Below are 14,641 nucleotides of genomic sequence, written 5' to 3' on the forward strand. Positions count from 1 at the left end.
AATTGAACACATCCATCGATCTGATTCGGCCTAGTTGCTTCGATTTAGTGGCAAATTCAACGAGTCGATTTAGCCGTGCGACTAAATCGACTCGCTGCATTTGCCACTAAATCGACTAGGCCGAATCAGATTGATGGATGTGTTCAATTATTTCAACCACAGAAAATAGAACGTCTTTTAATTCAGTTGCCAGTCGATTAGTCGCCTTCGACCAACAAGCGATTAAGTTGAAGTCCCGTTTACACGGTCGATTAAGTTGATAGTGACGTCAATTCAACTGAATCGAACGCAAATCGACTAAGTGTAAACGCCCCATGACTGGGAGCGATAAAACTATAGAAAAGCACGAAAAACAGCGCACTATCATTCCCCTTTGCAACATATTAAAAATGTCGAAAACTCAGTGGGCCTTATGCAGGGTCGTTCTGACGCTTGATTAGTGAAATACTAATGAAATCGACTAACATATGTTTCCTGCATTAGTCAGGCTTTTATTATGACGCTAATCATATGCCAAAACAACTCTTCATAGGGCGGAGTGAGTCTTCCGTAAGCATACATATGATTGACCGAATGCAAGTGCATTATATTTTGACAGTACATTTAGGATTAGTTCAGAATAAGCTGCAATTCTATTATAACTGAAAATCATGCATTTTTTAATCGGAAAATAAGCCTAATACATGTTTTAAAGTGAAAAGTGGTGAACAACTAGCGGGTAGTCGAAGACTGGCACAACCACCCTATTGTAAAACAATGTTTCGTTGATTGTTCTTCTTTCCTAATCTCTTGAGGAATGTTATAAAACGCAGCGGTTCATCATTCCTGTAAAGAATGCCTGTGATTCAAAATGTTACCAATAAAGGATGAAGCATTAAAATATTGCAAATAAGTTTACTTAGGACATTTTAAAAAAAGAAAGACATTTCTCGATTTTCTAGGCTTCTTCGCAACACGCAGGACAGCTCCTTTAAAAAACAGTACTATCATGCGAAAATCAGTATGTCTGGTCACCCAACTTTATAGACACACAAGGCCATATTCAGAGTCATTTTCGCGTGTTATTAGGGTCATACTAAGGGCCTGACTACTGCATGAAACATGCTAGTCGAACTCTTTAGTATGGCGCTAGTCCCGCGTCAGAACGACTCTGAATACAACCGACAGTCTTTACATCCTAAAATTCGTAACATAAGCATAATCTTATCAAGATATAACAAAGACTAAGTCTAGTTGAGTATTTACATGTGCTTCAGGGAGTCATTCAATACTTACCTTTGTAAAATTATGCTTGTAGCAAAGCAACGCAAAACACTCAAAAACTCATTGGACCTTATGCAGAGTCGTTCTGACGCGTAATTAGAACAATACTAAAAAGTTCGACTAACATATATTGCCTGCAGCAGTCAAGCGTTTAGTATGACTTTAATCATACGTCAAAACGACTCTGCATAAAGCCCATTATAACTACTATGCCATTTATCGCATACCGTTACGGAATGTGTCTGACAGTAAATTAAGATTGATTTTTCTCTTTCTTTGAAGGAATCTCTCCGGACCCGGATAATTCGGTGCAACCGAAAGAAAAAGTTATTTATGAATCCAAAATCTTTTATTTTATATATTATAAATTTTTCCTTCCTCACTATAATCTAATATTTAAATTTTCTTTTACTATAGCTTGCTCTAGTTGTTTCTCCTAAACCAAATTTTCCTTTCATTAAAATACCTGTTTTCTGTGACTTTACACCTAACGCACTATACTGCCATCTGGTATACTATGACTGAAATATACAATGAGTGTTGGAGTGAGATTTGGACTGGAGGTGGAGTGAAGAAACGTTAGAGTTGCGAAAGAGTTCAGAAGTGGCATGTGTTAATATTATGGTTATTGTATGTGAACTTGAATGGAGTTAATTTTTGAATTTTCAAAAATTGTTAATTGTGGATGTGGATTTTATAAAGTATTTATTTTGTGTCGTTGTACGTGAAGGACACCTTATATCAGCAATGAATGAATTAAGTTCGAAAACAGTGAGGACACCCAAAACTACCCCTATTACTGATGATTATGAAATTTCGAACACTGTTTTGGGGTTGGGAATAAATGGGAAAGTTGTACAGTGTCATAATAAGAAAACAAAAGAAAAGTATGCATTAAAGGTAAGCGTTTACAATAAAAAATGAAGTACCGACGTGCTTTCTGATTCGGGTGTATTATTTTACATTTTAATACTGTTCGGGTTACGAAATCTGAAGCATTGTAAGTGCAAGAGAACGCAAATAATGCCCAGTATTTCAATGTCTGTTGGAGTTTAGTGGTACATAGGAAATCTCTGGTAAAAACTAAGAATCGTTATGGCTGGTTCTTCAGGATCTTTAATTCTTTTGGTATGAATCATTTGTCACTTATAGAACAAGTGATGTTACTTAAATAGATGTGGGAGCGTGATATTTATTTTAGTGCTGACGATCTCTATACCTGTTATATTTATCTCTTGAAGATTAGAAAGTTAATATTATTTTAGATTGAACAGGGATAGTTGCTTATATCAAAACGGTTATTACATATTCAAGCAAACTTTCAGGAATGGGAAGGATGAACCCTGTTACATAAATGGAAATCATTCGTTAGCATGAGTTTCATTTACTTGTGCGGTGAAAATTGATTAAAGCTTTAATACTTTCGAAGCAAGAGTAAAGTGTAGCCAACTTGTCCAAAACAAGTTTATTAGGAAACAATTGTTTATATTACATTAATGGATATAGTAAAGTGAGGTTACATTTAATTTTGTATTTATTAAAATACCAAATTATTGGTGTAATTTTTCACCTAAACTATTCAGAAAATGAATATATTTGTTTGAACGAATGATGTTTATTCCTTCAAAGCTACAAACTGTCACCACTGCTCAGATAATGTTGCTGTGACTTGTTTAAGAAAATTTACAGAAGCATGTGCCGTGACTTCAAATTATTTTCGAGTCATAAAAATCATGCTGAAAATCGATAAATATAGCAGATCGTACGCTACGTAAATTAAGTTGTCTCACTAACGCTACCTTGGATATTAACCGGGGATCATCTGTTATTTATTTTTGAAAGATGGGAAAAGTTACTTTTGTTTATTTAAGAGTATTTTAACGGCTATTTTCTGTTAATAATGTAGTGTTGCGTTGCAGGATCATCAAATTTGAAATATTTCTAACTGAATGCTGTATTTTTCTGTATTTAATACTTCATTCAAGGGAGAAAATACTTCGGAAAATGAGTAGTTTTGTTACTAAATGCTCTTCAATCTTAAATGATTTACGAGGTGACATGTATTGGGAGATTTCAAATCTTGGTTGTGGTGATTGTGTACAAATATCTACCGCAGCCCGTATGTATTTTGATGGTAACAAGACTATAACTTACCTAACTTAATGAGACATGTACTCTTACAGAGACGGGTATAGACCAAAGAATGAAATTAAGTATAAATTGCGTTAATTTGAGTCCGGAAGCAGTGATCGTAATGTATTAAGTTGGCCGTATAAATTAAAAGGGATTGTTCAGATTCGGTAAACTTAATCAGGTAGGGGAAAAAAGTCACGCTTAGATGTTGCTTTATTCTGGGTACATCCCATATCGCCAGAATTCAACTCATGGCCCGTGCGTAATCTAAGTAAGTGAAATGTAGTTTGACTCTGTTACATAATTACGTCAAATCATTGCAACCACTTTTTATGAAGTTCATACAAAAATAGAACTAATTTTGAAGAGAGTGGTATAATTAGCTGAGGTATTCGATAATCGTAGTATCCATACAGTCCTTACAGAAGGGAAGTAGCCACATGCGTATTACCAATATTGTTGCAACAATGCAATAGTAGGTCTCCTCATTGTTAATGCCTGTTTTGTTTTAATTATACAGAGTGGTTACAAAGTTACTTTCCCCAAAACACAGCTTAATACTTCACTTCCTCTGTATTTTTCATTCAGTTATACGTATATATTTTTGCCAAGGTTCTAGAACACAGGTCCCACTTCCCATTTAGCTGTAATAAAGACAGAAAACAACATGCCCTGCGGGGCTCTAACCCGCTTTGACTCGCTGACGCTCGTTCGGCAATACAGTATGAATTTAATATTAAATTTTGGTACAGAAAGGAACCAACATAGCTACTAACCTATATGGGGGACCTGTGTTCTAGAACCTTCCCTATATTTTTATTTGCTCTTCAGGTATTTTTTATTACTACAGATTTTTTATCGATGCTAAAATGATAATTCATCGGCTGATTGCGGGAAAACGCAGGAGTCTGCCGAGTGCGGGTAAAACCGCTAATGCCGATTGAAAACAAATAGGGCTATAAAATATTCGTCCGTCTCAAAATATAGTTCCAAAATATTCAATGCGAATGCACACTACTGGGTGTGTGAGTTCCTATAATTTCGTCAAGTCAAATTTTAGTGAACTATATTTTTGGTGATTTGTGTATGTTTAGAAAGAAAAAAAAAATACTTCCTGTATATTACTTTTACGACTCAAAATTATGAATGACATGTCATTATAAATTAATCTGTGTGAATATAGTTTCTCCTATAAATATCTTGCGCTCACGCCACGACGTATCAAGCGAAAACTAGGAAACACTAGGGCTGAAAGAGGTTCAATTTGTCGTATGATCTATTTGTATTGTCCAGTATTTAGCCTTAATTTGTACCAACTAATATCTTTTGTTCATTATTATTCTCTATTTTCTTTCTTCAAACATTTGTGCTACATGTGTCCTTCAAGCATTTTCTTATAGCAAATAGAACGCATTATTTGATTTTCTGTTTTACAGTACACATTCTGATTAATTAATTGTAGAATTGACTGATTTTATATCAAACCAAATACGTGCAAATTTAATGGTATACAAAGAGTGAAAATGCAAGAATGGAGCAAAATTTGAACCCGGATCTTCTTCATCGAGCCGATGCATTAATCTCTACGCTACCCAGACTGCTTCCTGTGCAGCCATTCTAGTTTTGATGTCGGTGCTGTAGGGAAATTTGTGCGACACAAAATCGGCTATTTCCTCAATTTATGAAATATAAATTGAATCCCCAGATATGTTCTGTAATGTAGACGCTTGATTGTAGAAGCACAGCAGTTGTGGTACGGTCCATGCGGTCTGAGTGGCTGTTCAGGGATTGGAGCAGGTAGCATAGTGGTTAATACATCGGCACGGTAAACCGGAGACCTGGGTTCGAATTCCGCTCCACTCTACTATTTTTCACTCTGTATATCATTCACTCTACACACATTTACCTCTTACATAGCTATTCTAGGTTAGGTTAGAGATACAGACACTGAAGTACAAAATCATAATGTAGGAAATAGGAAACAAATTTTTCATGTGGCATTATAAGCAGTAACAAGACTTAAAATAATTTCCGAAATTTTTATTATAAATTGTTTTGTAGACAGTCATCCATGTGACAGTAGATTATATTTGAATGTAAGGTACAAGTACTTTCAAAGCTTAGGTTTATTTCAATATTGTACTTTTTTTTTCCTCTTCTCTATATATTACGAGTTTTGTCCTTATGCTAACTGACCTCCTCCTCCTCTCCAATTCATAAAGAGACCGTGCCAAAGTTCCAGCAAAAATTATATTGAATATAAGTTAAAAGTGTGAATAATTTTATCAGAGTGTAACGTAGGTTCATCACCGATCTTCTGTAAGCGCCGTTCATTTTCTCGTGTTTATTTTGTACCAAACGCACTACAAATAATCATCATTTACTCGGATGTGGGGTTTTAATTTTTGTATAGCTTCTTAATATTAGAGTGTTTACTTATTTTATCATTGTTGGATATACCTCTACATATTTAAGTTAAAACATAGATAGCTGACAGTAATAAAGTATTATGTAAAATGAAAACATTTATGTTTTTAGTTTGGTGTATGTTGTTGCTAGAAATTACTTTTATATGTCATACTTGTAATTGGCACGTTGAACTTTATGCAATATTGTGTCACAGAGCTTGAATGTATATCTATTCGTAGAGATGTGAGATTTCATAATTTTAGTTTCTTTGTTTGCTTTTTTAACGTCCCACGATTATGCCCGTTAGGCCAAGGGAGACGGGTGATTAAGGTTATTTTTTAACGTCCAAATAGTTTGTGTTTAAAACGGTAGATGGCGCCAGTGTCACCAATGTTAGCATATACAAACAATATAAAAATTTAAACAATCAAAAATAAAATGAATAATTCAAAAATTAAGCAAAAACGGGTGTAATCTGGTTAATGGACGTTACAAAATCTAGGGAATGGTACGTGTCGATTTCACATGTTGTTAGGTTCATTGTTAGAGGCCACCATTGTTAAGTAAACAATCAACTTTATCTGCCGTACTTTCTCCTAGAAACTGACCAAACTTTGCACATCCGTTTAAGATTTAAATATCTAGGGAATGGTATGTGTCGATCCCACATATTGTTGTTAGTTTCATTGTTGAAGGCCGCCTTTATTAAATAAATAATCAACTTTATCTGACACTTTCTAACACAGACTGACCAAACTTAGCACACCCATCGGATTACCACAGAGATATCTAGGAAATGGTACCAGTCGATTTCACATATTGTTAGTTTCATTGTTGGAGGCCACCATTGTTAAATAAACAACCGTTGGATTTCTCCATTGTTAAATAAACGATCAACTTTATCTGTCATACTTTCTACCACAAACTAACCAAACTTGGCACACTCATTTACTATTGAGATATGTATGGAATGGTACGTGTTGATTTTACATATTGTTAGTTTCATTGTTAGAGGGAACCGTTATTAAATAAACAATCGTTGGATTTCTCCATTGTTAAATAAACAATCAACTTTATCTGACATAGTTTCTACCACAAACTAACTAAACTTTCCACGCCCATTTAAGATTGAAATATCTAGGGACTGGCATGTGTCGATTTCACATATTGTTGTTAGTTTCATTGTTGAAGGCCACCATTTTTAAATAAACAATTAACTTTATCTGCCATACTTTCTATCACAAACTGACCAAGCTTGGCCCTCCCATGGGATTACCACAGAGATATCTAGGGAATGGTACCTATCGATTTCACATATTGTTGTTAGTTTCATTGTTGCAGGCCACCATTGTTAAATAAACAATCAACTTTATTTGCTATAATTTGTACCAGAAACTGACCAAACTTGGCACACCCATCGGATTACCACTGAGATATCTAGTTAATGTTACCTGTCGATTTCACATACTATTGTTAATTTCATCGTTTAAGGCCACGATTGTTAAATAAACAATTATTGGATTTCTCCATTGTTAAATAAACAATCAACTTTATCTGACATACTTTCTACCACAAACTAACCAAACTTGGCACACTCATTTACGATTGAGATATCTATGGAATAGTGCGTCTCAATTTCACATGTTGTTGTTAGTTTCATTGTTAGAGCTCAGCATTGTTAAATAAACAATCAACTTCATCTGCCAGACGTTCAAGCAGAAACTGACCAAACTTTGCACACCCATTTAAGGTTGAAATATCTAGGGAATGCTACGTGTCGACTTCACATATTGTTGTTAGTTTCATTGTTGGAGACCAATATTTTTAAATAACAATCATTGGATTTCTCCCTTGTTAAATAGACAATCAAATTTATCGTACATACTTTCTACCACAAACTAGCCAAGCTTGTTACACTCATTTACGATTATTTTTCATTGACAATTGCTTGAGAAGTTCTGATATTCATTGTTACTCACATACAACTTTGAGTGTGTGGTAAGACCCACCAGGTTATCAGATTTCCTCGACACCTTCGATTTCTGCACAATCATGTCTAGATAATGTTTTCCAAATTTCAAACTACTGTATGAAGTTTGCACTTAAACTGAACATTGGACAGCCTCTGAAGGTCCTTTGTCTCCTCTGAATGTATTTTTGAGTAGCATCTTTGAGTACAACTAGTTAGTTGAAATGTATAATTTAATTTAATTGTAATTAATACACCTTGTACCATTGTTAAAGCGAGTTTCTTCATTACTAAAATTCTAATGAATATTCGTGCTTTTATATGGCTTGTGTACACGTGATTCTAGGTTCTTTTTCTGATGGAAGCACAGTTTCTCGGAATACCGTACTAGTTTGAATAATGGTCGGGTTCCAACTTAAAATTGTAGACAGCGTGGTGCAGGGACTAGGAGGAACTCGTGTCCCCCACTTTTCAATTTGCTGTAATGTTTGTTCTCCAAGAAAAGCTACTACGCCATTGTTTTCTTAATTTCTGACCCATATCGAATTAGTTGTTGGTCTAATCTTTCAAAATTTTGATGTTCCAAAAGAATTATATCAATAATAATGAACATACAAAAGAATGGCTTATACTTTTATGACACATACTGGGTCTTACTCATCATCATCATTATGGGTATTTTGCCCTTACTGGCAGGTCACTTCCCGCAGCTGAGAAGCTTCCATGCACCATGGTCTTCCGCTAACCTCTTTGTCATTATGTATGATCTTTCTGTTTTTATATCGTCCATTAATTGTAGCCTCTTTCTCCCTCTTCTTCCATTATACCCTCTAGCACGTCCCTCACGGTACGATTTTTTTCTTAGGCAATGTCCCAACTAGTTTCTCTTTCTCTTCTCAATCTTAACTGTATACGTATAAAACTACATGAGCTGACATAAATTATTGAGCACTTCCTGTAGGGCTACAATGATTAAATTTAGCATGATTGTAGCTTTCCGGAACTAACACACAGGAAAATTGCCAAAAGTGAATAATTTTAATTTTTAGAGGGTCTAAAGAGAGGATGAAAAATTTCCGTATGTTATTTAAATTAACTTTTTTTTTTCCTTCAATCTCATGTTATAGGTACTTAAAATTGTAATAAAAATTTGAAATGTGGTATGCTTGTACGTTTTCGTTAGCGTTACCTCAGTGAATCATTAGAAATAAAAATTTCCAACCGTAGAGTGGTTTTATGGGAAACTGAAAAATCTCTCCCATGTTATTTATATGGGAAGTCTTCTACACCCCAAAATGTTTATGCACTTCCGTCAGGTTTAGAATGATGAAATTTGGCATGATTATAGCATTCCAGGACTAACCGACAGGAAAATTGCCAAAAGTGAAAATTTTTAATTTTTTAGTTATCTAAAGGGGGATGAAGAAATCCCCATGCTATTTAAATGGTCGTTTTCTTGGGATACATAAACTTATCTTCTAGATAGTTGAGATAGGAAAAGAAACGATAGGATTGTGGGTTCAAGAGGTGTGCCGTAGGCCAAGCAAAGACAGTGTATGGGGGCGAAGCCCCCGAATGGCAAATTCAGGAAATATGAAGAGCAAGTTTACGAAATTTTCAACATAGATGAGGTTCAGGCCTGGGATTGTTTTTATGATTTACATTTGATGGAGCAACGTAGGAGGCGAGATATATAAAAATCAATTTATGTAAGGCTGAAAGTGACTATTTTGTAACTTAATAACTCTTGAACTATCCGACGGATCTCAATTAAATTTTCAAGATACATGAGGTTCGGATCTGGAAACATTTTTTGTAATTTCTCTTTAACGGTAGGTTCTAGGGGAAGGGGACGTATAAATAATAGCTAATAAAACCTTATAAACTTTTGAATCACCCAACCAATCTCGATCAAATTTTCAACAAATATGAGGGTCAGGCCTTGGGTGTTTTTTATCATTTCACTTTGACGAGCCAACCTAGGAGAGGGGGATATATATATATATATATATATATATATATATATATATATATATATATATATATATATGTGTGTGTGTGTGTGTGTGTGTGTGTAAAAGAAATAAAATAAAAATGACTACCTTTGTGACTTCATCACTTTTGAACCACCCGACCGATCTAAATTAAATTTTCAACATAGTACCTGAGTTTAGGAGCAGGGATTATTTCACGCTATTCACTTTGACAATGTAACATAGCGGAGCTAAGGGGGAGAGAAATTTAAAAATGATCAAAAATAGCCTATATTAGTGTTGAATCCACAGTTTTCGGGGTCTATGAGGAGAACAGTGACACTTCTGATGCTGTTTCAATCCAAGTTCAGCCCTGATAGTTGGGGAGGGGGATAAACATTTAAAACTGATCGAAAAAGACTAATATTAGTGTCGAATCTATTGTTTTAGGAGTAGCTGAGATTAACAGTGACAATTCTGATGTCGTGTGCCGCAGCACGGAGGAGGTTGATCTATATACAATAATGATCAAAAGTGACCAATATTAATGTCTAATCCATAGTTTTCGGGATCATTCAGGTGAACAGTGACATTTCGGATCCGGTTTAAATTTAAAATCAGCCCCGCCACTTGGGGGAGGGGAAGATATATATATATATATATATATATATATATATATATATATATATATATATATATATATATATATATATATATATATATATAAATGATCGAAAATGACCTATATTAGTGCTGAGATGAACGGTGACACTTCCGATGCCGTGGCCCGCAACATGGGAGAGGGGTAAACATATATGTATATAGGTAAATGATCAAAATGACCGATGTTAGTGTTGAATCTATAGTTCTTGCGGTCGCCGAAACCGTGACACTTCTGATGCTGTTTGAATCAATTTTCAACTGCGACAGTTCGTGGATGAGGAGGGGTCACATACATTAAAATGATCGAAAATGAGCAATATCCGTGCTGAATTTATAAGTTTCGGGGTTGGTAAGATGAACATTGATACTTACGATGCAGCATAGATCCAAATTCATGCAACATACAAAGATGTTCATTTAAATTATTTATTCCAACTCGTGAAGCGGGTAATATATGCTAGTAATATCTAAAAGTGTTCTTTTCTCCCTCACCATTTCTATCACACTTTCATTCGTTTTTCGTTCGATCCAACTAATTCTTTTTATTCTTCTCCAAACGCACATTTCGAAGGCCTCCAGTCATTTTTCATCGCTTTTACGTAATGTCCATGTTTCCGCTTCATACAGTACAACACTCCACACGAAGCATTTTGTAAGTCGTTCTCTGAACTCTTTATTCAAGGTCCCAGAAAACACTTTCCTTTCTCCTAAAGGCTTCTTTTGCCATTCCTGTCCTTGCTTTTATTTCATGTTTGCACTTCATGTCATTACTAAGAGTACTATCCAGATATCGAAAACTATTCACTTATTCTCTTTTCTCCCCTCCCGCTCTCATATTTGACACAGACTGCTTCGTTCCAATCACCATGACTTTTGTCTTCCTAAGATTTGTTTTCATCCCGTATTCTTCAAAGCCCTTCCTCAAGATTTCTAACATCCTATTGATTTTATTTTCAGATTATGCAACAAGCACCATGTCGTCTGCAAATACATCTGATTATTCTACCTCCTAACGAAATGCCGTCTTCATCATGTAGGTTCTTTTTCACTCTCTCTTCTAAATAAATCTAAAATAATGTTGGCGAGAGACAGCTTCCTTGTCGAACTTCCCTTCCAATTGCACTTTCCTTTGTCAGTTCCTCCCCTTTCCTAAGACTTACTTATTGCTTCGTATATAAGTTTATGAGTCTTTGATCTTTCCATCCAACTCGATCTTCAGAACTCCCAACAATTCCCAATTCACGCGGTCAAAAGCCGTTTCTAGATCAATAAACACAACATACACCTCCTTCCCTTTTTCCATAAACCTTTCACCGATCAAAACTTACAGGATTATGATGGTTTACGATTAAATTAATATGTTACTTCCCTTGGTTATTTCCCTTAGGCTAAAGGAGACGATGATTGTGAAAGAATTGGTGGAATGAAACTGGAAAACTACGAGAAAGCTCACGGGCACGATGTTGTCCTTCACAAACTCGTATGGTGGGGAATCGGACCAGAAATCCTTCGTATCAGAGGTGAGCGTTGTATCACTGAAACCCCCTCCCCAATGCAGTTACAGATTGATAACCAGTACAGTAGGTTTCGAACAAGATAATAATAATAATAAAAGTGCAACAATCACCTAAACTATCTGAGGAGACACCAATAGTGTTTCCGGGTACAGATGAATAATCTATTGACGTTTATATACTTAAAGCCTAGATAATGAACGTAGGAGAGAACTCAGGTTATAAAGTAATAAAATCTAAGTCACTATTACTACAGGGAGGAAGATTTGTGAAGTATGTAGTTCTTCAAGCAACGTAGGTTAGGCAAAAGAACTGAAGATGGGGTGAATTTTTCGCTGAAATGTTCGCGATTGGCTTTTACTCGAATATTGTAGGTGGGTGATGAACATTCGTTATTAATATTTTATATACATTCAGTTGTTTTATTAGGTAATTAATAAACATTCCTGTTTTATAATATTTAAACCTACTTGAAAGACCTTGTTGTTGCTAATCATCAATCATTGCAACAAATAATAAATGTATTGAAGACCTTCAAAAGCGTAACTTTTCGAGTCCAAGGCTAGTGTATTATATAAAGACCAGGAAAGGGAAAGCAAGCATGAGCACCAACTGTAAAGAAGCGGTGTTTCCAGTAGATTACTGATTTGGAATAGATATGCTTGAAAGCTAGAGATAATTATAAATGCTGTCAATGAACTACTGCTAAAACAAGGTATGTGATACGATGGTTCGGAATCTCACTGTCGTGTGCTTGTAAAATATCGCATGTTGTACATTGTTGTGAATGTTTTCGTGGCAGTGGTATTCAATCTTCTTTTTCCGCGTACCCTTTATGATTCTTTTGTATTTAAGTTCACATTATATCAAAAATAAATCTGGCGATGAGTCATGGATACATCATTACGACCCGCAAACGAAGCATCAGTCAATGAACTACTGGCACACGCCCTTTCCTTTGCCAAAAAAAAAAAATTCAAAGTTGTCCTATCTGCTTGTAAAGTGTTGTTGACATCTTGCTTATAGCCTGGATCTTGCGCCCTGCAGCTTTTGGCTCTTTCCCAAACTTAAGATCACCTTAAGGACCAACGTTACAGTTGTGATGCGGAGGTGGAAGCAGCAGTTCGGCAATGGTGTTGCCAGCAGCTACCACAATTCTACGCCGACGGCAAAAAAAAAAAAAAAAAAAAAAAAAAAAAAAAAAAAAAAAAAAAAAACTTGTTTCGCGTAGGCGCAAGTGTATTGCCTGTAATGGGGACTATGTTGAAAAATGATGCCACCATTTTTAGCTGACATTGCGAGCTGATGTTTGTATAGGTGCTATCTATCAAACTCAAATAAGGGTATCTCCTCGGAGGCTGCGTTACTTTCTGAATCACTCTCGTAGTACCCTTAAAGCTACAATTCCTGTAAAATTTTCAATTTTGGAGATCCATGTTTCTGTGAGAAATATATATAGGCCACAACACGTGAAGTTGGACACACATTTCCAAACGGAAGATATTATTTGACTCAGTAAATTACTATATTTCAGGTAAAACAAAAAGAAAATATCTTGAGCCGTTCCAGAGATAGAACATTTTAATATTTTGCCAAAAGTCGCACGTGAGAAATGGCGCCATCTTTAGTGGCGTGTATCTCGGGGCAGGATTTTTTTTAAAGAAGAAAGAAAGTAGTTTCTTACTTCGTCCTGAATTTAACATCTGTCATCTGTTAAATTCAATGCCATCTGAGATTATCAGGGTAACACCCCTGCCTGAATTGATATGAGCTATGCCTATAGAAATAATTACGAATTTCCGAAATTTCCAACTGGCAACTCTGCATACACTTTTCACGTATCTCACACTTTTGTAAGATATACTTCTACGTTGTTCTGACCTCTAAGTACCAATGTCTCAAAAAAGTCAGAAATGTAACCCAGACCATTCTTGCTTTCAACGCCTCATATATAGTAATATTTAATAACAGAAATTCATTATTATTTTCACCTTTTTGAACATCCAAATATTGCGAATGTGCTTTAAGATTCTCCCTAGTAATACGTTAAGGAATTTCAAGAGCAGTGTTTTTCTTTCAGAAATTGACATCTTTGTAGACGCCTGCTGTTCATGATACAGCGCTACTTACACAGATGCAAATATAAACAATTGCTTTGTCTCGATTGTCTAATCTTTATAGGTGCCTTCCATTTGAACTCAGGCACAAAAAATAAAATTATACCATCACCATCTCAGATATTGTTGAAACCTTTTTAAAACAACTAGACATGTCTTTAAGAGACCCATATTTTTTTGTTTTTTGTCGAAAAAAGTTTTCCCGCCTAGTAATGGGCCACCAAAGACGAAGAGTACAATTTATGAATTGTAGAAGACATGGAAAATGGTCAACTTCGGAGCCCCACCATTCAGCTATGGAGACAGGTATAGTTCTTGTTGTGGAATGTAGATAGGGATATAAATAAACTATATTTTATTATAGTTTGGTTTGCGCATGCATATCTTTTTGTACATTAACAAATGAACGTCAGTTTATCTGAAAAGTCGAAGTTTGCGAATTTTTTCGAATTTTAAAATTCTGTTTTCACGGTTGATAAGACCTAGTTACCCGCTTTCCGCAAAAAAGTTTGCAACGCTTCTGTGTTCAACCGTTTTGTCGCAAGAAATTCGAGAGATTGCAAAAGTTTCAAAAATCACCATTTTCTCGAAAACAACATC

The 14,641-nt window shown here is 35.3% G+C and overlaps 1 protein-coding gene across 1 annotated transcript in view; it reads left to right on the forward strand.

Annotated features, from left to right (window-relative positions):
* Positions 1 to 1,790: 1,790 nt before the first annotated feature.
* MAPk-Ak2 (MAP kinase-activated protein kinase 2) overlaps positions 1,791 to 14,641 on the forward strand; it is a 71,322-nt gene continuing 58,471 nt past the window's right edge. The window contains exon 1 of the mRNA XM_081762352.1: positions 1,791 to 2,163. Coding sequence (XP_081618478.1) covers positions 2,011 to 2,163 — 153 coding nt within the window. The 5' untranslated portion in view covers positions 1,791 to 2,010. The remainder of the gene's footprint in view (positions 2,164 to 14,641) is intronic.

This window comes from Thermobia domestica, chromosome 6, assembly GCF_964235325.1.
Source record: "Thermobia domestica chromosome 6, izTheDome1.hap1.1, whole genome shotgun sequence".
NCBI lineage: Eukaryota > Metazoa > Arthropoda > Insecta > Zygentoma > Lepismatidae > Thermobia > Thermobia domestica.